A 22758-nucleotide genomic window follows, 5' to 3' on the forward strand; every position below is an offset into this window, starting at 1 on the left:
CTCCTGGCTCCAGTGCTGAGTGACAGACGGAGGAGTGGTGCAGGGAGACTGTGAAGATTATGCTCTGGGCCAAGCACAAGAAAGTCAGTTGTGGAGCAAGGTCCACATGATTAGTGTATGGAGATCAGAGAGCAAAGTTCTAATGTAGCCAGAGGACTTCCTTCTGAATATGCAGAGTCCATCTGGGAATTCACAGAGCATAATGAAAAACCAGCCTGGTGTCCAACCAGTGCTCCACCATTCGGAGGCAGGGTTACGAGGACTCTTGGCGTGTCCCCTTTTGCTTCCGGAGCCTCACCTTACATTCACCCACAGGACAGTGCACCAGGGTCAGGCAGGGAAGTAAATAACAAATAAATCTGATTATTCTTGACCGTGAGCAGCAGCTGATGTGTTTAATGGGGGAGGAAGAATGGCAATCTCCTTTGATGATTAGATAGGATTTCAACAGGACACTGTCCCTTTTCCCCCTCCTCCTTGGATGAAAGTTTGGGAAGATAACTTGTGTTTTGCCTTATCCCCATGGTAACCAAATCTCCTTTTTGGTAAGGAGGCATGGGCTTCGGTAAACAGATCTATTTGTGTGACTCCTATTACTCATTTGAAGCAATGTCACTCCTTTTTCCACTGTAGTCTGTGTGTCTGAGTCAGAGGGAGCCTAAACAGGCTTCTTTGAATTGATGGCTCCCTCCCAGCCTCTCTTGACAGGCTGCCAACATAGCAGGGCGTAGCTTACCAACAAATCTTTTTTTTTTTTTTTAAACCAGACTGATTCATAGAAACTCCTTTAAAACACAGCGAAAAGAAACCGCCCATCACACACCCCAGCACACCAGCGCAGGAAACTTATAACCTCGGGAGGCAGGTCCCTCCCTTCACTGTGGTCACAAACCTTCAGAGGAGCGGACCAACTGACCAGGCAGCTGCCAGCTTCTGCCACTCAGGGCACCTCCGTCGCCGGGACCCTCAGGTAGGACAGCTCCCAACACTGCAGGGAAACTCAGAGAATGCTCTCTTTCCTTTTCACTGCTCTCCTTCCTTTGAGCTCATGTAAGTTTTGCTTTTTCTCTTTTCCTTTTATATTTTTCTATGATTCCTTGAAACTTTTGGCTAAAAGTGGCCATGGAGACAAATTTTTTCGTAAGGTTCAGACAGGGTACTTTGACAACAGGGGTGAGGGGGTGAGGGTCAGGGAAATCAGCAGGACTGGGCTGTAATTATGTCTTGCCGTAACTGGGTTCTTGCCCTGAAGCTTTGAAGGGAGCAGGGACTTTGGAACACACCGGGATGGGGTATTCTTTATGGAGGAAACACTACATACCTTTGAAATGACATATAGCACTTGGCAGATGTTTTCCATTTCTCCATTTTGATTCAAATTGCTTCAGGACTTGAATTGTTTCTCTGCCTGTTGGTTGTTTGCTGGTCTTCTTCTGGCTGATAGTGGATAGATATCTGCTTTTTAGTTAATTTTGCTGTTGCTTTTACTACTACCCTTTTGCTTGTTCATTCAGTTCTGTTTAAGTGTTTTTTCTCCCTGAAGGATGGGAGGAGGGGTGGGTGGGTTTTGTTTAAAGAAAACCGTTAGAGAAGGAGGGAGGGAGTGAAAGAGGGAGGGAGAGAGAGAGAGAGAGAGAGAGAGAGAGAGAGAGAGAGAGAGAGAGAGAGAGAGAGAGGCAATTTGTGTTTCAAATAAAATTCAAAAGGGGCTCATTTGGTGGAACCAGTAACCTGATGTGGATTTCAGAGCTTCTTCTCTCCTTGGCAAATGTTCAGGGGAGAAACTGGATTTAAGGGAGAGGGTGGGGCAGGGGAGCTTTATCTGTTCCTGTAACAAAAATGTTGAATGGCTTTATGCTTCCACTCCAGAAACAGCTGAACTTTTTGAGTGAAAAATTGGTATATCAGAAATTATAAAAGGACATTTTTTAGGTGAATATGGAATTTTTTCTGCATGGAAAGCAGTGATTGTTTGGGAACTTGCGTCTCCTCACTGTTTTCCAAATCGTGGTTGTATAAATGCAAACACTCGTGCTAACCATGAAGTGAATCTGGAGAAAGGAAGAAGGGTGATTTCTGGGTTTTTTTCCAGGTTAGCATTTTGGTTGAGGTGTGGCCTATTTCAACATAAGATACTGGTGGATTCCCCCCCCCCACCTTCCCCCACCTCACCCATATAAACAAGACAGGGAAAATGACAGGATTCAGCTTGTCTGATGAAATTAGGCTTTTCCTTTAGAAATGCAGTCCTTGGAAGAGAAGATTTAAATGTAATCAGCCTGTGTGCATTGGACAGGCAACACTCTTAGTAAAACTGCCCCAAGGGGGATGATTAAGTAAGCACAAGGGCAACTTTTCAAGATGCAAGGAACTCCTGTATTTGCTTAAAATGTTTATTATTTCCAGATTGCATGGATGTGGATTAGGGAAGCCATCATTAAGTACATAGTAATGGTAATCTATGAAGCTAGTACAAATCTTTTCGTTCTGTACAGGTTAAAGCTAATAAGCAATATATAACCAGCCAGCAAATAGAATATTCTGGGGGCGTAAACCATCATGAACTGTATTATTTGTGCAGCGTTTTGCATTACACTGTTTTATAAATGAGAAAATAGGCTGCATGTTATTTCCTGGACGTTGAAGGTAATTTTAAAAATGCTGTTCTGATTCCCACTTTCCCCTCTTCCTCCAAGAAGTAGTGACAGAGTTCCTCAGCTGTGGCAGCTTTTCTAGACTGCAGCTGTAAGTCTTTGACAAGGCTGAAACGTGAAGGTCCTATTTTCTCCCCCTGCTGAGGAGGATCCTACCCTCAGAGAAGGATCAAATTCCATCCCAGACTCTGAAGAATGGAGCGGGGAGGCTGGGGGCACAGTGCTGCCGGGAGGGCTGCAGTTCATCCGGTCTGGCGTCCTGGTCAGGGGACCCCCCAGATTGTACATTGTTTAAGGGAACTAAACTGTCCTGGGAGTTGGCAGAAGGCCATCAAGGACCAACCCAGAACAGATCACATCCCAGAACAGACGCTGGCTACCTCCCAGGAGTACAGGGCAGACCTCGGAGGAAGGAAAGACATCCTTCCACAGACCACTGAAAAGACTTAATGTGGCTTTCTCAACTTTCCTGCTTCCCAGTGGAGACCAGCGTGGGCCTATCCAGTTCCCAGGGGGATACCCGACTTGGGGCGGGGGCAGGGGTTGGTGGCTAGTAAATGGGCTCCATGGAGACCACCCTGGGGATGCAGACCCTCTTGACTTAGTCTGGCTGGCTCTGGGGGTGTTGGTTCTTGCTGGGACTCACTGAGATCAATGGAGAGAGAGCAGTCAGAGACCTGGAAGGCTTATGGAAGAAGACAAACAGCTTTTCTGCAGACTCCTCAGAGCCTGATGGGAAATACATCTGAAAAGTGGCAGTAGACAAGGGCACAAAGCAGATTTAGTTACATTCCACCCTTGATTTTGTTCAGTGAATTCTCAGTGTAGGAGGGATCTTAAAGATCAATGCTTCCATTCTCCAACCAAATGCAGAAATCTTATTTCGACACCACCTCAGACAGATGGCCATTTTACATTTCCTTGAAATTTCCAGAGGGGGGCCTAATATCTTAGAGTACACCTCCATACTCATCCCTGTGAGGGCTAAAAAAAATTAATACTTTTCCTCTTACCTCCTAAGTTATTATTCTAGCTGGGCTAATAATCAAATTAACAGAGACAGATTAACAGGAGAAAATAAAACGTTTAATATTACACAGAGGGAATTCACATAAGCGTGAAAAATTCCAAAGACAGTGAGGCAATATTAGGTATATATGACATTTTTGGACAAAGGAGACAGTGGAGAAAAGGGGTATTCGATTTCAGAAGTGAGAATGGGCCATTTACAGGTAGTTGACGAAGAGGGAACATACGTGGCAGGAACATTCTTGCTGGGCAACTCAGAAACAGTGGGACACAGGGGTATCTAGCTAACAGGTTCCAGCCTGAAGCTCCCCTATTTACCACACTTAATTCGAATTAAGCTCTTCAGGCTAAGGTGAACATCCTAAGATCTTCCTGAAGCAGGTTTTTCTGTCTGAATCTCTTGGGCAGGATAGGGAGGGAGTTTCTTTTGTGTCTTTTGTTTTTTAACAGACAGTTTAAAATCAATATCCCAAAAAAGCAGCTTCAGGGTGGAAAATTTTTGGTTCCCTTCATCCCCCTTTGCGGGGTAGCTCTAATTATTAGAGTCTCTTAAATCCAGCAAAATTGCTTTCTTTATAACTTCTATTCTTTGTTCCTAGTTCTGCAGTCTTGAAGCGACTCAGAAAATATCTATTCCATTTTTGTTGCTGCTGCTCCATCCAATGCTCCTTATCCTCTAAACATTTAATCCTTATTTAATATTCAATGGGTAAAACTTGATGGATCTGTATTATTATGATTATTAATTATTATTATTGTTGTTGTTGTTTAAGAACATTTTTGAAGCTTTGAAATTATGCACATGGTCAACCATATCCACATGATTTGATTCCAAAGTATTTCATTTGCTAAATACATGATGTGTTTCCTTCTTTAATTTACAACACGCATATACACAGCTGCCTAACACTGAAGCTCAGAGACATTTGGAACTTTCAAATATACCTATTCAGAAGAGCACACCCAGTTGTTACCCACAAAGTCATTGTTAAATCAACCCAATACCAGACATGGAGGCTTCTAACTTGGCTTCATGGGGTTGTCCCTTAACTTGGTCCGTGGTTTATGTAGCCCATACCTTTACACTGTTACTACCTGTCATGGTACCTACAGGAACAGGCTGCCAATCCAGTGTAACCTCGCTCTAAAGGCTGGTCAGCAGTCTGGATGTGAATCTGTTGATGTGAGCTCATCATCCTTAACCAGTACAGAGCTAAAATTTTCTGACCATGAAATTCCTGTTTCCATTACTCTTCCCAGTTCTGCCCAGATGACTTTGGGTTTCTATTCAGTAATCAAGGGAGCCCAGATATGGTTCCTATTAAGAGTTTACTTGAGTTCCCAACACCCCACCTCCAAACATGAATGTCTTAAGACAACCCTATAAATACTTCAGTCCCTGGTGCTCTGACTGGGTAAAATCATTTCTCTGAATTTAATTGGAAGATCTACTGATATGAAGCATAAAGATAAAACTACATATGTTTGTGGAGATTGCTGTCTCTCTCTCTTCCTTTTAAACAAAATAATTGGGTCAACATTTCCTTTTCTGTTGTGGAAATGGCATATCCCTGGAACTAAAATGGACTCTTCCGCTCCTGGTGCCAGTAGCCTTATGTGCATGTGGCAGTGTTTGTATTTCCTGAGCCTGTTTCATGAATTCTCTCTTCAAATGAGGTAATTAAAATTGAGAATCTTTTAGGCATAGGTTGAACCTGGAGGCAAGAATCCTAGGGTAGATGCAAGATGGCCAAACAGGAAGACCGAGAGGCCATGGTCTTGTCCCAACTCCATGTGTGACCATGGTTGTCATTTGTCTATTCAACTTGGTGGTCTCCAAGGCCCCCTGTGACTCTGAAATTCTATTGTTCTAAGATCCTACCATTCTTATTTTGAGAAATCCCTTGGCTCATGCTAACAGCTAGTTTAGTCCATAAAAATTGGTAGAAAAGTGAAATGATGCAACTTTTCACTTTTGGAACAGGCATTTTGCAGAGGATCGAGGACCCAGGGAACTTCCTCTGTTTCATTAGCTCAGAGATTCCTTAGGTATGGTGTTCACAGGCTCTGGGAAGAAACGGAAGAGGTTTGATCCATGAAACATAGAGAACACCAGCTCAGATGAGGAGGGGCAGGCTGTCTAAGCCTGGCAACAGTAAGGGACTCAACCAGGCTCAGGGAGAAACTGAGCAGGTCCTGGGAAAGGAGCTCCACCCTCTTTTCAATGTGGGAGACCCTGCACTGTGAGGGTGTGTCTGTAAAGGTGTGGACGAGAGCCAATGAGGAACAAATGGAGAGGAGGAAAGGGAAGGCGCAAAGAGGAAAGGGTGGGGAAAGGAGCAAGTGGGACAGCCCCTGACCATGTTTCTTTAGGCCTGTGTGTTGGGGCAGAGAAGAGATTGTAAATGGAAAGGCCTAGAAGAGGGAGACAAAGCCAAGCAGAAAGAGAAAGACAGGGAGGAGATGAAAGGCAAAGGTAGAGAAATGTGAGGATGTTTCTACTCCTAGCTTTCTCCCCTGTTGTTTGGGGATCACCTATCCTCAATGTTTCAGGACAGTCCTTAGGGTCAAAGATTCTGTTTTTTGTGTCCTATGAAGAATCTTTTGTTGCTTAGGCACAAATGTCGGTCAGTACATCCTTGGTATCACTTGTGTTTCTGTCAAATATTTGTGCCAACAGGGCACTGATTTCCCCAATGTTTCTCCTCTTTTCAGAAGACTCAGATTAGAGCTGACAGCAAAATGAGGCCCTTGCTACTTGGACTTCTGTTTTTAAATAACCAAAGGCCCATTTTTAAGGAGCTGGAGCTACAGGGGAATTGGAGACAGGCTTACTATCCTGAAACAAAGAGCTGGGCAAGCCGGTGTGTTCACCCTTAGCTCAGAGAAAGCGCTCTGAAGCAGAGTGCCGGCGCTTCTTTTAGCTTTGTGCTTCAGTGGGGAGGGGACTCTTACTCCTGTGCTGTGGGTGGGAGCCAGGATGAAAGGTTTGAAGTTTATCTCAGAGTTTGTGGTGTGGGCACAGGTTTGGGCCTTTGGTAGCCAGGCAGGAAGAAACAGTGACCCTTGAAAGACCCTTTGTTTTTGCCAATGGCACTGTTCTGAGGGGCTGTGTTGACCCTCTGATTAACTAGGAGGTGGCAGGAAGACGAGAGTGAAGGTAGTTCTAGAACTTCTGCTGAGCCCTATGACAAATATAAGAGAGAGAGGATCACACTAGTGGAAGAGGCCTGGCCTGGATGACAGGAGATGGTGGGCTGCAGTTCTGACTCTGTTTTCTCTCTGGGGATGTGCATTTCCTCCTTTGCCAGGGGATTGGACTGAATAACCTAAATGCCTCTGAATTTCTAACCAATCAATTGCCCTCAGAGAAACAAAGCTGGCAGCCCACCCCAGGGCTCTTTGGGTGCCTCTGGCTGCATGGCCCTGTCCCTAACAGCTCATGCTGCCCCTCAAAGCTGCAGCTTTGCTGGTTGAAGCATGTTGCCGCCATCTGCTGTTGGACCCGCCCAAGCACCCCTGGGGCCAGGCCACACCTTGATTTTCTTCCCAAACCCTAGTTATTATCTTGGCAGCCTCTCCCTTGAAGACATCCTAGCTGCCAGAGCAGTCTTTTGTCAGAAGCAGAAGGCACTGGTGCTTCCGTCCTCGCCCAGGAGACCTCGCAGGATGGCCTGACCAGCTGCGGTCTGGGTGTGTGGGCTGGGCCTGGGCTTTGGAGCCCAGGCCTGGCCTCAGCTTTCGCAAACCCACCTCCTCCCCGGACATGACTGAGACAAGGGGAAATAAGAGAGACAGGTTATTCTCCTTGGGAGCATTTGCAAAAAACAAGATTTACGCTATTTGCCTTTATCGCAGTTCTTGGTCCTCAGATTCTGCCAGAGAAGCTTAAAGCCCATTTTCCTTGCCCAAGAATCTCATTTTACCTACAGGAACAAAAAGAATAACTAACAGCCAGATAGCCTTTGCTCTGTGTCAGGCACAAGTCCTTTAATCCCCACATTAACCCTATGAGGTTTATAAAGCGCAGTTAAGAAGTGGTGGCATCGACAAATCACCCCGATGTATACTTTAAATATCTTACAATTTTATATGTCAATTAGGCCTCAGTAAAACTGAAATTAATAAAGCAAAAAGAAGTGGTGGAATCAGGATTTGAACCACGAACCCATGCTCTTTACCATTATTGGCCTCTGTCTCTCTAGGAGCCACTGGCCAGAGCGGTTATGTGATTTTTCTCCAAGTCAGCAGTTAGCCAGAGGCTGAATTTTTATGGGAATCTGGTTTTCTAATAGGTGCTCTTTTTCTTCCTTTTTAAAATAGCATGCTTGTCTCCCCACCCCCACCCCCGGTTCCTCCTCCCTGACTATGTGAGAGTCTATGCCAGTGCCAGATAAACACTACCCTTTCTACAATAACCTCCATTTATGATAGCCTACACTTGGAAGACACAGCCCCTTTTCCCCCAGGACCATGAAAATATAGTTGTTTTCCTTGGAGCGTGTAGTAGTTCCCTGTTACTTTTGTTGCTTGATGGCTGATGTTTCTCCAGGTCATAAAAATTTCCCTGCACGTAAAAACATCAGGACTGGTAACGTGTGTCTATAGTGAGGTGCAACCTGGAGTTCTTTCCTCCCACACCAAACATCAGATATCCTGAGGCAGGAGGAAACAATTCTTCGGGATCCTTTTTCTCATTTCCCAAAGATAGATGAACGTCCCCCTCTCACCCCTACTTCAAAACAATATTAGAATGGAAAGTACACTTGATATAAAACAACAATAACAATGGCCAGGAAAGCTCATGCAAAGTCTCATCTCCTTGGCCCGCCTTTAATCCCAGCCTTTTCCTCCTCCGGAGACATCCTCTACGACTGTTCCCAAAAGACAGTATTTCCTTTTCTGCTTTTGTGCTAAATGGACATCCACTTTGCCAACCCAAATGATCCTCAGTGAGAAACAAACACATCGAAAAACAAACCAACCAAAGCAGAACGATTTCAACGTGTGGAGGATAGAAAGACGTTAGATGCCACCACCTGACACAGGGTCCTTAGGGAGAAATGGCAGCCGAAGTTTCGGGTGTCATGCTGAGGAAGATGGCACGGAGACACGAGCTGACTCATGGAGATCATAGGACCAGGAGCAGCTTGGCCTTTCATCTTTTCTCCTGCTGGGAGAAAGCAACGCGTCTTTGGTCAGATGGTGTGAGAGAGCTTTCTTCAAAGTTTGCAGTTATCCAGAGTGAGAGTGGGGTGTCACTGTTGGGAAAACATTCATCAATGAAAAGACAGAGTTGTGTCTAGCAGTTGAGTAATCTCAGGGCTGTGTTCTAACATGATTGAGATTTTGGAATCTCAGGGGATGTCCTCTGGCCATTCTCTGATAACCTGGACATTCTGTTGCAAAGGTAACCATGTTAGAAAAGGGTTGAAGAGGAAGCATGAGACAAAGCACAGCGCTAAGGTCGGGGTAGCTGTTGTCCAGAGCAGACTATGATGCCTTGTCAGAAAGACCTTACTAATTGGGGGCGGTGTCTTGGTAGGTACCGAGCTCCCTGTGATCAGAGGAGTTTAAGCATGATTTAGATAGTTCCTTGGTGTAGATTTGTAGATGAGTTTCATGTCATGAGGAGGAACTTTAAAACTCTTTTTTAGTCCAGAGATTCTATAACTTAAAGAGATAGAAAAGTTTAATCTGGAGAAGTTTAAACAAAAGTTTAAAAGAGAAAAGTTTAAAGTGGAGAAATTGGAGTTTAGAAATTTAAAACATTAGCTTTGCTTTTACTTATTTCCTCTGGGAAAAAAGGCAATGAACACATATATATCCTTGTATATTTAAACGTCAAAGTTACTCCAGAAATATTCACATTTATATAGGTATATTTTATGGAAATATATAACAAAGAGTTGGCATGTAATGAGATGCTCAATACATAAAGTAATATATAAATAATGTCTAAAGATAATAAAGGGCTAACGTTCATGTATGTAAAAAAAGAAAAAATTTTCCTTCTAGAATTCTGTTGTTTATTATGAAGACTTCAGTCACTTTAACATTGATTATTTTGGTAATTTGGCTCCATTATTAAGGAACAAATAAATAAAGGAAGAAAATATTGCCTTCCTTAATCCATTGATTTGCTCGCTGAACAGATATTTATTTGGTACCTATCATAGATAAGACTCTGCCTTCAGGAACTTAGAATCTTTGGGGTAAGGGAGCCACACATTTCCATAAATAACTCTGTTAACAGGCAGACTGCCATTAGTGCTTTTAATAAAGGGTTATGTAAGGGCTATAGCATAACCGGCTAGGGAAATGACTACTTCTGACCTCTGTATCTGGGAAGGCTTCCTAAAGGAGGTGGCATTTGAGCTTCTTGAAAAGAATTTGATAGGTAGTTACTGAAGGAAGGACACAAAATCAGGGCTTTTTTTTTTTTCTTTTTGAAACAAAATTCCTAGGATTCCCCAAATTCCTAGGATTGCCAGGGCCAGCATACCTGCGGTGTTTGGAGTCTCTTCCCTGGTCGTGGGCGTTTGGAGGGTTTTTGAGCAGAGGAGTGATGTGGTCAGGTAACCCACTGGCAGTATGGAGGATATATTAGAGGGAGCGTTCAGAGAGATACTCATGGGAGAGGCTGGATAAGGACAATGGAAAGTAAGAATGGATGCGAGATAAATAAAGGAGGAGGAACTCATGGCCTGACTGTAACAGTTTTGAGCAATCAAACCGGGATGAGAGGAAGGAAAAATAGGGAACTTGGCATCTGGCTGTGACTGCTCTCTTCTCCCCAGAAAAACCTGAGCTAACTTAGGCTGCTAGGGAAATGACCAAACTGTCTTCTCCAGTCAGACAGGTCCACAGGCTTTCCAGAAGGCTCTCTTGCACCATCTGGTAGAGATGTCTTCACTTTGCTTCGACTGGGAGAATCTCACCCACTTTCAAATGAATCATGGACATTTGAGCTCTGCAGGACTTCCCTGAGGCTCACAGAGCCCCCAGCCCCCCTGTTTTTGATTATGTTATACACCCGGGCTCGGGCTAGTTCTTCAGTGACTCAAGCCCAGGGTTTCCACCACTTCCTTTGCTGGAGAAGAAGTCGGTTTTTGGTTGCTCTGTTTTGTTGCATTGCTCCCAGTTATTGACACTTAGATCACTCTTAGAGAACTGCTTGCCCCAGACTCCCTTGGCAGCTCAATAAACTCACAGACAATGAGGCAGGAAGAAGCTATCTGACCCCTATCTTGGCAACCATGGAGCCAAATTACCAACATCTAAACTCTCCTACTGTTCCCTGAGAAGTCAGTTATTCTTAAAGTCTCTGCAGTATTAATTGCTCCTTAGAAAAGGAAAAGGTGTCCACAGGGCCTGATTAATTTTTCATGGTCAGAGGAACTTAAAAGTGTTGGGCTACCTGAACAAAGGCTAAGAGGCAGTGCAGGTCAGTCTTGGAGCTATGCTCCTTTGATTATTTCACTTTTTGGGTGGTGGGGCTATAAGATGGAGGCAAGAAACCAATAACAATTTAAGTGGATGGAGCCAATTAGAGATGACTACCTACATGTGGTAGTCATTTACAGCTCCAATCACCAGCAATTGAATTTCTCTGGGTCACTTCTACCAGCTGTAATGAATCTTCTATTATCAAAGTACGTAATCCAAATCGAGACTGGTCAGTGGCTGTGAGGCTTGCACCAGGGACAGGTGCATAAAGAGACGACCGCTCTAATGTGGTCTGGGCATTGTGAGAAAGAAAAGGAGAAGAGTGGTCTGAAACAAAACATGGTGGTGGTGGAAAGGGAACGGCAGGCCTCTGCCTTAAGGGAGAAAGAAGAACAGAGAAGGGTAACAGAGAACCTATGCGTGGCTGTAAGCCTCTTACATCCATTTCTTTCAATAGTCACTTCTCTCTAGAATCCACATTCATGCCTCCTGTACTTTTCTCAGTTTCCTGCCCAGCCCCAGGGAGTCCTTACCCCCCGCTGTCCCAGGCACATTGGGTTGGTGAGAGTAAAGGGGGAGATTCTAAACTGCTTACAGTGGTGAGTGGGGAAATGTGTTCCTGGCACCCCACATAGTACAGTCAGTGGATGTCCTATCCTGCAAGGACACTGTGAGTTGACTCACTCTGGTGGCCTGGGCTTGAGAGTCTAAGCACCACAAACAATGCTACTGTATGGGAGTTCCCAATAACCAGCTGACAAGCTTAGGGATTGCTCAGGGCAGCAAGTGCTCTCCGAGAGGCAGGCATTGCACCCAAGTAGTCAGAACTGCAGTGCTGTTATTCTCTACTTCCTGTTTTGAGCTGCCCAGCTCTGACTAGGGGGTATGCTTCCACTGGAGAGGGCCATCTACAGGGAGGTGTGAGGGAGAGGTCAATTCTTGTTTTAGTGAAACACACTGCCAGGAGAGAAAGTTGCAGCAAGCAATACTTCTAATGCGATGAATGCTCAGAAATGGTCTCTTTTCAGTACTTTTTATATGAAGCAAGGTATACCAGGACAGGAAATGAGCCTCCCTGCCAGCTATAGTGCAAATGATGGGTGGGGGGAAGTCTCAGGAAGGGATCTTCTGTACTTAAACCCATCCTGCTCTGCTATATTTGATAGATCCCCCGAAATTCACCCATCACGAGTCACTCATGGTTGTCCCTAAAGGTCACAAGGATTGCCCCCCACCCGTTCCTCAGGCTGAGGGTTTCTCTGCTGGGGGTGGCTGGGGAAGGGGGTCTCTAGTTTTGGGATTGGGTAACTAGGGACAATGTAGGCCAGAAATTTAAGAACATAGTTCATTCTTTTCCCAAATGTGTTGGGGAGGGCCACTGAAAATCATGGCGGCCTCTCTAAGCTGACAGTGGACGACGCTAAAGGAACCTGACAAACGAGGGGTAGTGGAAAGCTAGAGAAGGGGTCGGTATCACGTGCTAGCTCCTGCTAAACAGCCCCTCCTTCTGGCTGGACAGAGCAGCCCAAAGCAGAGAGAACTGCGTGTTCTGTACACTAAGAGCACTTGCTATCACAAGACGTTACGCTCCTTTTCTTGGTGAGTGGAGGTGGCAAAATCACTGAAATCTAAGATGAAAGAGTTCCTTCTTTGCTTGCTCCCCCCACCCACTCCTCCTGCCTACATGGGGCAGGGGACAGTGATCAGGTGGGGCTGTGGTTTAGATCAGAAGTGAGATTCCCCAGGGCAGGAAGGAACTTGCGCCCCAGGGGTGTGGTGGATGGGCCAAGGTGGGGGTGCAGTGGGAGGAGGGGACTTGGAATGCAGTCATGGTCAAGTCATCAAAATGGAGAGTGTGAGCAGGCGCGCAAAGGAATCGGGCTGAGCAAGGAGGCAGAAAATGCTGTGGAATCCCCAGTGACCTGGAAGGGAGGGAATGCACCGTTTTCCCGAGCCTCACTTCAGAGGCCTCGCTTGGCATATTATATTCTGATCTGGGCCCCTCAACCACTTCCCACTATTAGGAGGCGGATGTTTTAAATTAGAAACAAAAGGAACAAAAAGTAATTTACAGAGGCCCGGGAGGGTTAAACATAAAACCTATTATATAGTTATATAATTCCCAGCGCAGTCAGCCTATTCTTTTTCCCATGAATGGTGAGATGGGGATTGAGTGATGGTGTGAATCCTGAGGGTGTTGGGAGGATGGTCAGGACATGGCTGAGAAGAAGACACTTTCTCCTTCTCATTCCTGAGGGTGTGTTCTTAGTGGCCTCCACACTCAAGCAGCAAGGAGTAGGCATAATGGCAGTTTCTAAGAGGGCCAAACTGATTATACACACGGCTTTCTGACCTAGATGGCAGATATCCTATTACTTGCACTTAACATGGGGCAGCCTGGTGACTAACTGACTGGGTTGGGTTGGCAACAGCTACTCAGTTTCATATAATAAGAGTTAATACTAATAATCACAATCAAAGCAACTCCCTTAGTGCCTGCCATGTGCCAGGCTCTGTGCTAGGAGTTTTACGCATACGATCCAATTTAACCCTCAGAGTTCCCTGTGTAATTAGCATTGAACTCATCACTTCATGTGGGAGGAAACTGAGACTGAAAGCTCAAATAACTTTATATGATTCTAACTCAGCCTCTGTCTAATTCCGAAACCTCTTTTTCACTGTGCATTGAAATCTAGCAGAAAATTGTGGAGGTGTGCAAAAACCTGAGAAAAAAAGCAAAAATGAATTTGAATGTGTGGGGAGAGTATGAATAGCAGATGTGAACATTCCAAGTTCTCCCCTGAGGCGGCAAGATAAACTTCATGATTTTTGTCATTCACAGTTAAATTGGACAAATTCCCTCAGAATAGCCTGGTTTGGAGGGAAGTGCTTGGAATGGGATGGCGGGCAGGGCTTGTGGGAGCAGGTCCGGGTGGACTGTGGAAGCCAGTATCTGCCTCTCATTCCTGGCCTGTAAAGAGCAAGGCACTCCAGTGTTTCCTGAGCAGAGATAAAAGGCACCTGAAATGTTGGAATGCCAGTCCTAGTGCTCTCCAATAAATACTCCATATAATAGGAAAGTGGCTGAAGCACATGCAAAGCTTCAATTAAATTAGGTGGAGTGAGTGAGAGAAGTGGGACAATTGCAGGATGTGCACAGCTGTCTACTCCCTAGGTGGGGACGCCCACAGGTCCACCCTGCCTAGGGCGTGTAAAAGCTGGCGCCCTTTCCTTTGAAGTCCCAGGGAGCCAGCTTGGCATCTAACTGTCTTGGGCGTGATAAAAAGCACTCCTGTGGCTGACATAAATCAGATAGCCTCCCATATGCATCCTTCACACTTCTTTTATTTTCTGGGTTTTATGATCAATAGGCTCTCTTTTTCTTCCCTGCTGAAATTATGGCTGAACGCTTTTGTTTATCCATGCACATTCTATATTCCTAATTCTCCCACCATGGTGATTTATGCACTTGCCTTTCTTCTGCATTGGCTCCTGAAGGATTGGGATTTGCATAAATGTCATGCACAGGTAGAAGGCATATTTGATGGTATCTCACGCTGCATACTTCTAAAGTCCCCAGAACTGTCACATTGAGTCGTAGGAAATATAACACTATGCCCCAGACCAATAGCAGAGTCCCTGCTATGTGGTACACACAGCCCAAAGGCTCAGGTGCAGTGACTCAAGTCTGAAAGGGTCAATAAGTGGGTGATCAGACTATTTAAACTGTAATTAGATGATTACAATTATTGAATACCAAAGAGCATTATAATAAAAGAAGTTGTGGCTTTCATATCTTATATCTCACCCAGGATCAAATTAGTAGCCTATCAGGCTATGGGCATTGAGTAATAGCTGCTATTTTGTGTAAGGCATCCATTTCTATTAAAACGGGGTGAGCAGTTTGACAGAGGCAGGGACCCTTCCCTAGTGGAAAATGGAAATTTATATGACATTGTAGTACTGGAAATAATAGTTTTCAAAGGCCCTTTAAGAAATCCAAGTCCTACTTTTGGCCTCTAAACCACAAATGAAATAAAATTTAACAGTTATAAAATGTTGTTCCTTTTTTGAAACAGGCTGTTTTAGAGAGATAGGTATATAAATACCTGAGATGCAGACTTGTGTTTATATTTAGGTATATGTAAAAAGATGAACAGGTACTGAGGTTACCAGGCTAAGTGTTTTCAGGAATTCCTGATGAAATTGTGATGGTTTTTATTGCAACTCCTCCTTATTTTAGCAGATAGTCCACCTGTGTGCGAAAGATGAATTATCTGATTGAATCTGACAGTAACGTTTTCTTTCCCATTTGTTTTCTCTTTTCTTCTCAGGACTCTCTGTACTTGCAAGTCACCAGAAAGCCAAGATGTTGGTATTACTGGCTGGCATCTTTGTGGTCCACATCGCCACCGTCATTATGTTATTTGTTTCCACCATTGCCAACGTGAGTAATGTTCTTCCATTTGTTTGTTTGTTCATTTATTCATTCATTCATTTAGAAATTGCTGAAATATTTACATAAAGTGCTACAAAAGACGTTTAAGCCACAATCACTGCCCTCCGATTTTCACTTAGTTGTGGAAAAAGATAAACACACACTCATACTTTAAACAACTAAATAACAGGAGGCTAAAAGCCAGTATCTACGTATATGAATGAGCCCACCAGGCTGTAGGCATCTAGAGACTGGAGAACGTCATGAGGCTTCTCAGCTGAGGTGGAGCTTTGAGGACTGGTAGATGGGTGGGCTTTCTCTTGGCATAAGATAAATGGTGGATGGAGCATAGGGATATATTCCAGACAGAAGTGCTAGCCAGAGGGCCCAAGTTGGGAAGGACAGGCTTTGTTTAGGTCATAATGAAGACACCCAGGTGGCAGGAGTAGAACTTCCCTTCCTTCTGGGGACCTTGATTAGAAGGAGAGATGGGAGTGAGATGATGAGAGGCTTTGGTTGCCAGATGGATGGATTCAAGTTCTGAGGGGAGGGTAGCATGTGAAAACGGAATTTTACCAGGTTAACCTGCTTTCACTGAATTCACTCACTCAAATAAAACAACATAAAAATACCACAGCGGTAGCAAGTCTTTCTCGGATCCTTGGGCTACTCTGCCCTCTAGTGGTAGGTAGCTTGTAGCTTCCAATTTGCTTTTCTTGTGCTTTTCTCAGAAAAAGTAAGACGGCTCCTTGGACGCAAACACCAAGGCCAACAATCGCTAGGTAGGCAGATGATGGTTCCAGAATCTGTTTAGGTTGATGCTACAATTAAAGGATAAATGGGTTTAAAAGTTAAGATAGAAGAGTTTTGCCAACACTGGTGCATGTCATTGGAAGCAAGGCTAATTTAAGTATGTCTGTGATACGACAGAACACTTGCCCGTGCAGCCTCCTGCGGACTGTAATTCAGACATTCTGTATACCAATCCCTGAGTCTCTTAGGATAACAGGTCTGATAAACGACTTCACATGATATCAGTGGATACCAAAGTGCTGATTATTGAACCCAGAGCAGGCAATGGCTCATCCTTTGCCTTGCCTTTCCAGTAACATGCATTTTAACGGACAACTCTGTGTGGACCGAGCTGGGTGTTTTCCATCTCAGTAGGATAACTGTTTTTCTTGGGCCAGGTACGAAGGGACGCTGGCACTGTGGTGAGACTCAGGAATATATTCTGGTCGCTCTTCTACTTTTAGCTGCCCCCATAGTAAAGCTCTTGCTGTACTGTTTTACAATGAAATTACTTTGCACGTTGTGACAATCAAAGTTTGATCATTCTGTTTAGATGAAAGTGGCTTATGAACCACCCAGACTCACTGGTACTTTCTTAGTTACCCTTGTGTTTCTCAGTTGTCTCCAGTTGAATATTTTGCTTTAACTTTTTTTCCCCCTTCTTAGCCAGACCCTTACATGAAACAATCTTGACAGAGTGTATGAATTATGCATACTTAAAACCAATTTCCTCATCCAGGGTTTCCATTTCTTAGAACCTTAGAATTTTAAACCACTGTGGTTGAATTCCTTTTTTTTTTTTTTAAGTGATTTGGAAAGTGAAGCCCAGAAAGGTTAGGCGATTTTCCCTTGGCCACACGTTCTTCTCTCTTTTTTCTCTTGGGACTTTTGTGACTTCAATTTTAGCTGAACCTTATTTCCACCAAGAGATGGGTTGCTTAATCATATTTGTGGCTAAATATGGTGTCTTGATTAAGATTTCGTCCTGACAAAAGCTTTTTTTCTTTTAAAGCAGAGGGTCCGTTTTAAAACAACCTTTTGTTTCCTACTGGTTTCAGGTCTGGGTGGTTTCCGATTATGGAAAAGCCTCAATAGGTCTTTGGAGAAACTGTACCGACTTGAACTGCGATGGAGCCCTGCCATACGCCAATGAAGGTATCTGTAAAGCTATTGTATTCAGTGCTGACAATTCCTGTGACTGGGGAAGTGTCCAGCCTGCCAGGGACTGGGCAGCCTGACACCCTGCTCTTCTCACCCTGTGTCCACAGATGCGCTCAAGGCAGTGCAGGCCTTCATGATCCTCTCCATCATCTTCTCCGTCATCTCCCTCGCGGTCTTCGTGTTCCAGCTCTTCACCATGGAGAAGGGAAACCGCTTCTTCCTCTCGGGGGCCACCATGCTGGTGTGCTGTGAGTATCTCAGGAGCAGACTGCAGTTTACGCAGGCAAAGCCTTTATGTAAAACTTACCACGGGTATTCCCGGCAACTTGAACAGATGCACCCATAGCTCAGGGAAACAGCCTTGTACAATTCTCTCCTCTGGTTACTTGTTCTCTTTTTAGGACCCCCTGATCACTGCTTGGAATAAGAACCCTCATGGGTTTCATTGTTTAAATCTAGTCCCGAGTGCCGAGGGGCACGCTCATTTAGTATTAGCATTTGTGTACAAGATGCTTGAAGAGGCCGGGCAGGTGGGAGTCCTGGGAAAGAGGAAACCACTGCCACAATGCTCGCAATTGTTGCCATTTACATTCTCTTGTCATTCTTCCCGAGTACACACATTTGGTGGAATACCATGTTCTTTTGCATCCCCGGGAAGATGGCCTATACGTGCTGGGGTCCAGATGGGAAAGCTGGGTGCTGGACGTGAGGTTCTGGGGTTCACTTCACACTTGTAGCCACGCAAGTCAGTGCAGATGTGAGAGCCCCAACACCTGTAATTTATCATCAAGCCTGGTTCAGGGCAAATCAACGGAACTATTCTTCGGGGCCCAACAGCTAGATTTCATTTTCTCATTGTAGATGAGGGAAATAGGATCTTTTAAAAATGATAAAGTCTTGGTTTTAATGTAAACAAAAACCGAACAATAACAACAGCAGCAACAAATGAAAACCCTAAACATTTTTTTCCTCCCCCTGCAGGGCTGTGCATTATGGTTGGTGTGTCCATCTACACTCATCATTATGCAGCAGGTGATGGCATCTACGCTAAGAGTCACCATGGCTATTCCTTCATCCTGACCTGGATCTGCTTCTGCTTTAGCTTCATCATTGGCGTCCTCTACCTGGTCCTGAGAAAGAAATAAGGCTGAACAAGCTTATGGGGATCTGGGGGGTGGGGAGGAGGAAGCCGTTGAATCTGGGAGGGAAGTGGAAGTGGCTCTGCAGGAAAAACCAAGAGGGAGGGGGGCGGGGGAGGGAGAAGTAAGGGTGGGAGAGGTTGAAACCCAAACCATTACCGAGGAGGTTCTCTACTGTCAAGCCCCTGCCCTTGGGAGAAAGCAGTTGGCTGGAACTTTGATGTTCTCTTGATTGGGCCTGAGAGCCTCTCTCCAGCCACCAGACTTGGCCTCCAGCTGTTCTCAGTTACACACACTTCCTGGGGCCCCATCAGCTGCCACACCACGAGCTCCACTTCCAAAGGTGAATGCTGGGTCTCGCACTGTGGTCCTCAGACCTACTGCACCAAGTTAAAATAGCGGTACAAGCTCTGGCAAGAGCAGATATTGTTTTTGTACTGAATATACTAAGCCTGGAAGCCCTCCCGCCCTCCCGACCCAAAGCAAAACATCACATTCCAGTCTGAAGGGCCCACAGGAGGGCTTTGGTCAGCGAGCCAGCATCCCTCTTTAGAACAGATATTTAGCTCTGTGGAATTCAGTGGTATTTGTGACAAAATGGGAGGAAGAAATACAGTCATAAAGCCAAGTTGGTGGGTTAGCCAAACCAAGAAAGAGAACTTTTCACAATGGAAGACCTGGGGGATGGTCAAAACCCAGACCAGACCTCACACAGCTAGCTATCCCTCATGGAGACCTCTTGTTACGGACTTTGCTAGGCCGCTTGTTTAAAGACAAGGCAGCTCTTCTGGAATTTCTGTAAAGCCACTAACGACCAATTCTGTGGTGAAAGCACCACACAAATTATGGGATCAGGGGCAGTCTTGCAACAGTGTTGTATTAGGGTTATGATTTTAGGATTCCCCTTTCCATGCAATCAATGTTTCTTTTAGGTATATAATGGGAGAGAGGTGGACATAGCCCCTAGTAACACAATCTGTTACTCTCCATCTAGATGATAAACTTTTGAGGAAGTTTTATCTAATTATCCATACTGGGGATCAGGGCTCCTGGTCTCTATGGCATCTCTAGCTTTGACACTGGCCGGAGTGGCCACGTTTCAGAGGCCCTACATGTCCTGCTTCATAGGTGAGGCAGGGCAATACTGAAACACACGAACCAAAATCAAACAACAGATCTTTGGGTGAAAGGTGCTATGTAATTGTAAAGTAGTAAGCATACTAGGTTTCAATCATGATAAGAACAGAGTGCCTGTGCCCCCAGGAAAATAACATTCCCATGAGATAAATAAAAATATAGGTGATGGGCAGATATTTTCTTTAAGAATCAAAAGAAGGGAACAAACTCTTGTGGTACGTAGTCAGATAATTGATCTGTCTGTTGCCGCAAGAGAATTTCTATATAGGACCTAAAAGCAGTATGTTATTCCTGGTTAAGCAGGCATTTCCCTGGTCTGGAGCAGCTATTTTAAGCCATTTTGGATTCTGCCTAAAGGGTTAATTGTGGGAAGACATTTCCTTTATCACCCTGAGAAGATCTACCCTAGGGAGAATCTGAGACACCTTGCCTACTTTCCTTCTGCCAGCTCTCTCCTCATCCCATTTCTTATATACTTTTCCTTTCTGGGGGAGTTGTTATGCCATGATTGCTGGTATTTATGTAAAAAGACTATTACTAAGTATATTTCTCTATGTTAAGGAAATGTTGAGGGCAGGCCACGAAATCCTCTGGGCTGGGGTAGAGAGGGTGGCAAGCAAAAACTGTGGGATGATAAACTTTTTAATTATGATTTAATTATCACATGATTATAGAAGGCTGTCTTATGTGCAGAAGCATACTTACATATCAGATATATCCAAAAGAGATACTCGCATTATGTTAAAAAATTCAAACTATGACTGGAGTGAACCGTGTATTCCCTTGTCTTTTACTTTGTTTCTGTGCCATTTATGTCTCATGTAATTTGCATTACATTGGTGGGTTGTTCTAGTACTGTATTTGGCTTCTTCTTTAATAGATTGATATTTCATATACTATAATTGTAAATATTTTGATACAAATGTTTATAACTCTAGGGATATTAAAACAGATTCTGATTCCTTTCACTGGGTGAATGTTTTCTTTCACAAAAAGTTGGGAAATATGGATAATAATGACTTTTATTCCTAATTAAGTTGTCAATTAGTTTGATTTGGACAATTTGGCTTTTACTCGAGACATTAAGCTACTTTCTGTTAATACATTAGGCATTTCTACAATAACGCAGGCAATTGAATGTTATTAAGTATAGTTTTATCTTGTTTTAATTAAACCTCTTAAGCACAAAATAGAATTTCATAAGTTAATACATTAGAGAGAGGTTATGATTTTGAATCAGAATGGCTATGACATTAAAAAATGAGATACTTGCAAAGTCTTTGAAATAGCCAACTCTTCTAATGTGTCTTCAATTTATAAAGCAATTCACAAGGTATGCATCACACACATTTGCAGGAGTCCATTCATTGCATAAACTGGGGCATATCTGTATGGGCTCTTTGAGGAAAAGAAAGTTTTACTGTTTTCTGTGAGCCATAAGGACTGGACTCAGTGGTCGACAGCAGAGTAGCTCTGCCCCAGCACAACGTCAACACCAAGATAAGAATGGTTTTAATGTGGAGTAGGCAACATTCCACGCCCCTGTGATCTTAGATGAAATGACTACACAGACTAATGCAAAACAAACAAACAAACAAAAACAAAAACCAAAAACACAATGGAAACTGAAAATAAAACTTCAACATATTTTAAATTCAATTAATCAAATTGCATTGATTATGGATACCCTCTCAGAGACCTATACAATTTCTTTGATTGCTTCTGGGATACCATTATAAGAGGCTACTCATCTCACTTAGCTCTACCAGGGATTCTTTCCCCCATGTCATATGCCCAGCCATGGACCAGACCTCCAGAACATTCTTTCTTTCCTTCTGCCTATAGGTCTTTTGTCAGAATCTCCAACAGACTCCCAACACTACCCAGGTTGTCCTGTCCTGCCAAAATGGAATCTTCTACCTCAAAGAACTGGGTGGTGAATGGGGGTGTATTACTTGTGATTCTCCGGAGACACAGAAGCAATGAGATATCTATATCATCTCTATCTCCATCTGAATTGAGCCCAATTGAATTAAAGTGGTTATTTAAATACTCAGGTGAAATTGGTCCAAATTATGAGTATAGGGAAGATGAGCTACAGAGCTCTCCATTACCACTCAAAAAAAGGACCTGTGATTAAATGACAAATTATTCATTAGTTGAATGGTTAATAGAGAGCGAAACCGCTGTGCTTTGGATTCAGCCATTACAGTCCCTGTGTGAAACTCTGCTGGCTTTCAGGCACAGAAAAAAAGTATTTCAGAAAGGCCTTGAAGGCATATGAAAATTAAGAGGATATTGTGCAGGACTCCATACTTCAAAAGAGAAGCTGTCTCCTGTTTAGTAAGAAATAGCCAGAATATACCGATATACAGATAAAATGCTCATGCAAAAAAAAAATGTGTAAATTAGTTTAAAAGAAGGCGATATCTTGGGGAACAGAGGGAATTGGGTCAGGTGGTGGTGGCAGGATGAAAAGAGAACTGTTAGAAATTTTGGAGTGTGTTCTGAGGAGGAGTGATCCATTTTTAAAGATGTGTTTGTAGTCCAGAGGAGCAGGCAGCTCTTGAGCACAGAGCAGGTAGGGCAGGCTCCATGTTGACTGCATGCAACCCAAGGAAAGGAGCATTTGGAGTCCCATAAGGGAACATGTGGGGCCTGTGCGTGGGCAGAGGGTGACTATTAACACATGTATTGATAAACTACTAGGTGCTAGCTGTTGCACCTCGAGACTGGGGAATGAAAGATCAAGCAAAGGTGTTTCCTGTCCTCACCCAGCATACAATCTAGTTTGGGGGTAAGTCTCCTATCTAGAGAAAATGGAAAGGACTCTGGAGGAGCACAGAGGAGATGGGGAACTGCCACCTCAGGGAGGATAGAGGAAGGATTTTCAGGTTTTCAGCCCTCCCTTCCTCATGGCCATTATCCCACCCCACAAGCAATTACCTGACGACTCCTG

The 22758-nt window shown here is 44.1% G+C and overlaps 1 protein-coding gene across 1 annotated transcript; it reads left to right on the top strand.

Annotated features, from left to right (window-relative positions):
- The first annotated feature begins 808 nt into the window (after positions 1-808).
- EMP1 (epithelial membrane protein 1) lies at positions 809-20767 on the top strand. The gene is made up of 5 exons (XM_019643256.1): positions 809-970; positions 15467-15579; positions 17421-17517; positions 17631-17771; positions 18505-20767. The coding sequence occupies exons 2-5, from the start codon at positions 15502-15504 to the stop codon at positions 18666-18668; spliced, it is 480 nt and encodes a 159-aa protein (XP_019498801.1). The 5' UTR covers positions 809-970; positions 15467-15501; the 3' UTR covers positions 18669-20767.
- The last annotated feature ends 1991 nt before the right edge of the window (positions 20768-22758 follow it).

This window comes from Hipposideros armiger, unplaced genomic scaffold (assembly GCF_001890085.2).
Source record: "Hipposideros armiger isolate ML-2016 unplaced genomic scaffold, ASM189008v1 scaffold_76, whole genome shotgun sequence".
NCBI lineage: Eukaryota > Metazoa > Chordata > Mammalia > Chiroptera > Hipposideridae > Hipposideros > Hipposideros armiger.

Bases quoted from the DNA above. Each gene is read 5' to 3' on its own strand.
- EMP1 (XM_019643256.1), top strand. From the start codon at position 15,502: ATGTTGGTATTACTGGCTGGCATCTTTGTGGTCCACATCGCCACCGTC. The intron at 17,518-17,630 runs GTATCTGTAAAG...CTGTGTCCACAG, and splicing joins CCTGCCATACGCCAATGAAG to ATGCGCTCAAGGCAGTGCAG. The intron at 17,772-18,504 runs GTGAGTATCTCA...CTCCCCCTGCAG, and splicing joins GGCCACCATGCTGGTGTGCT to GGCTGTGCATTATGGTTGGT.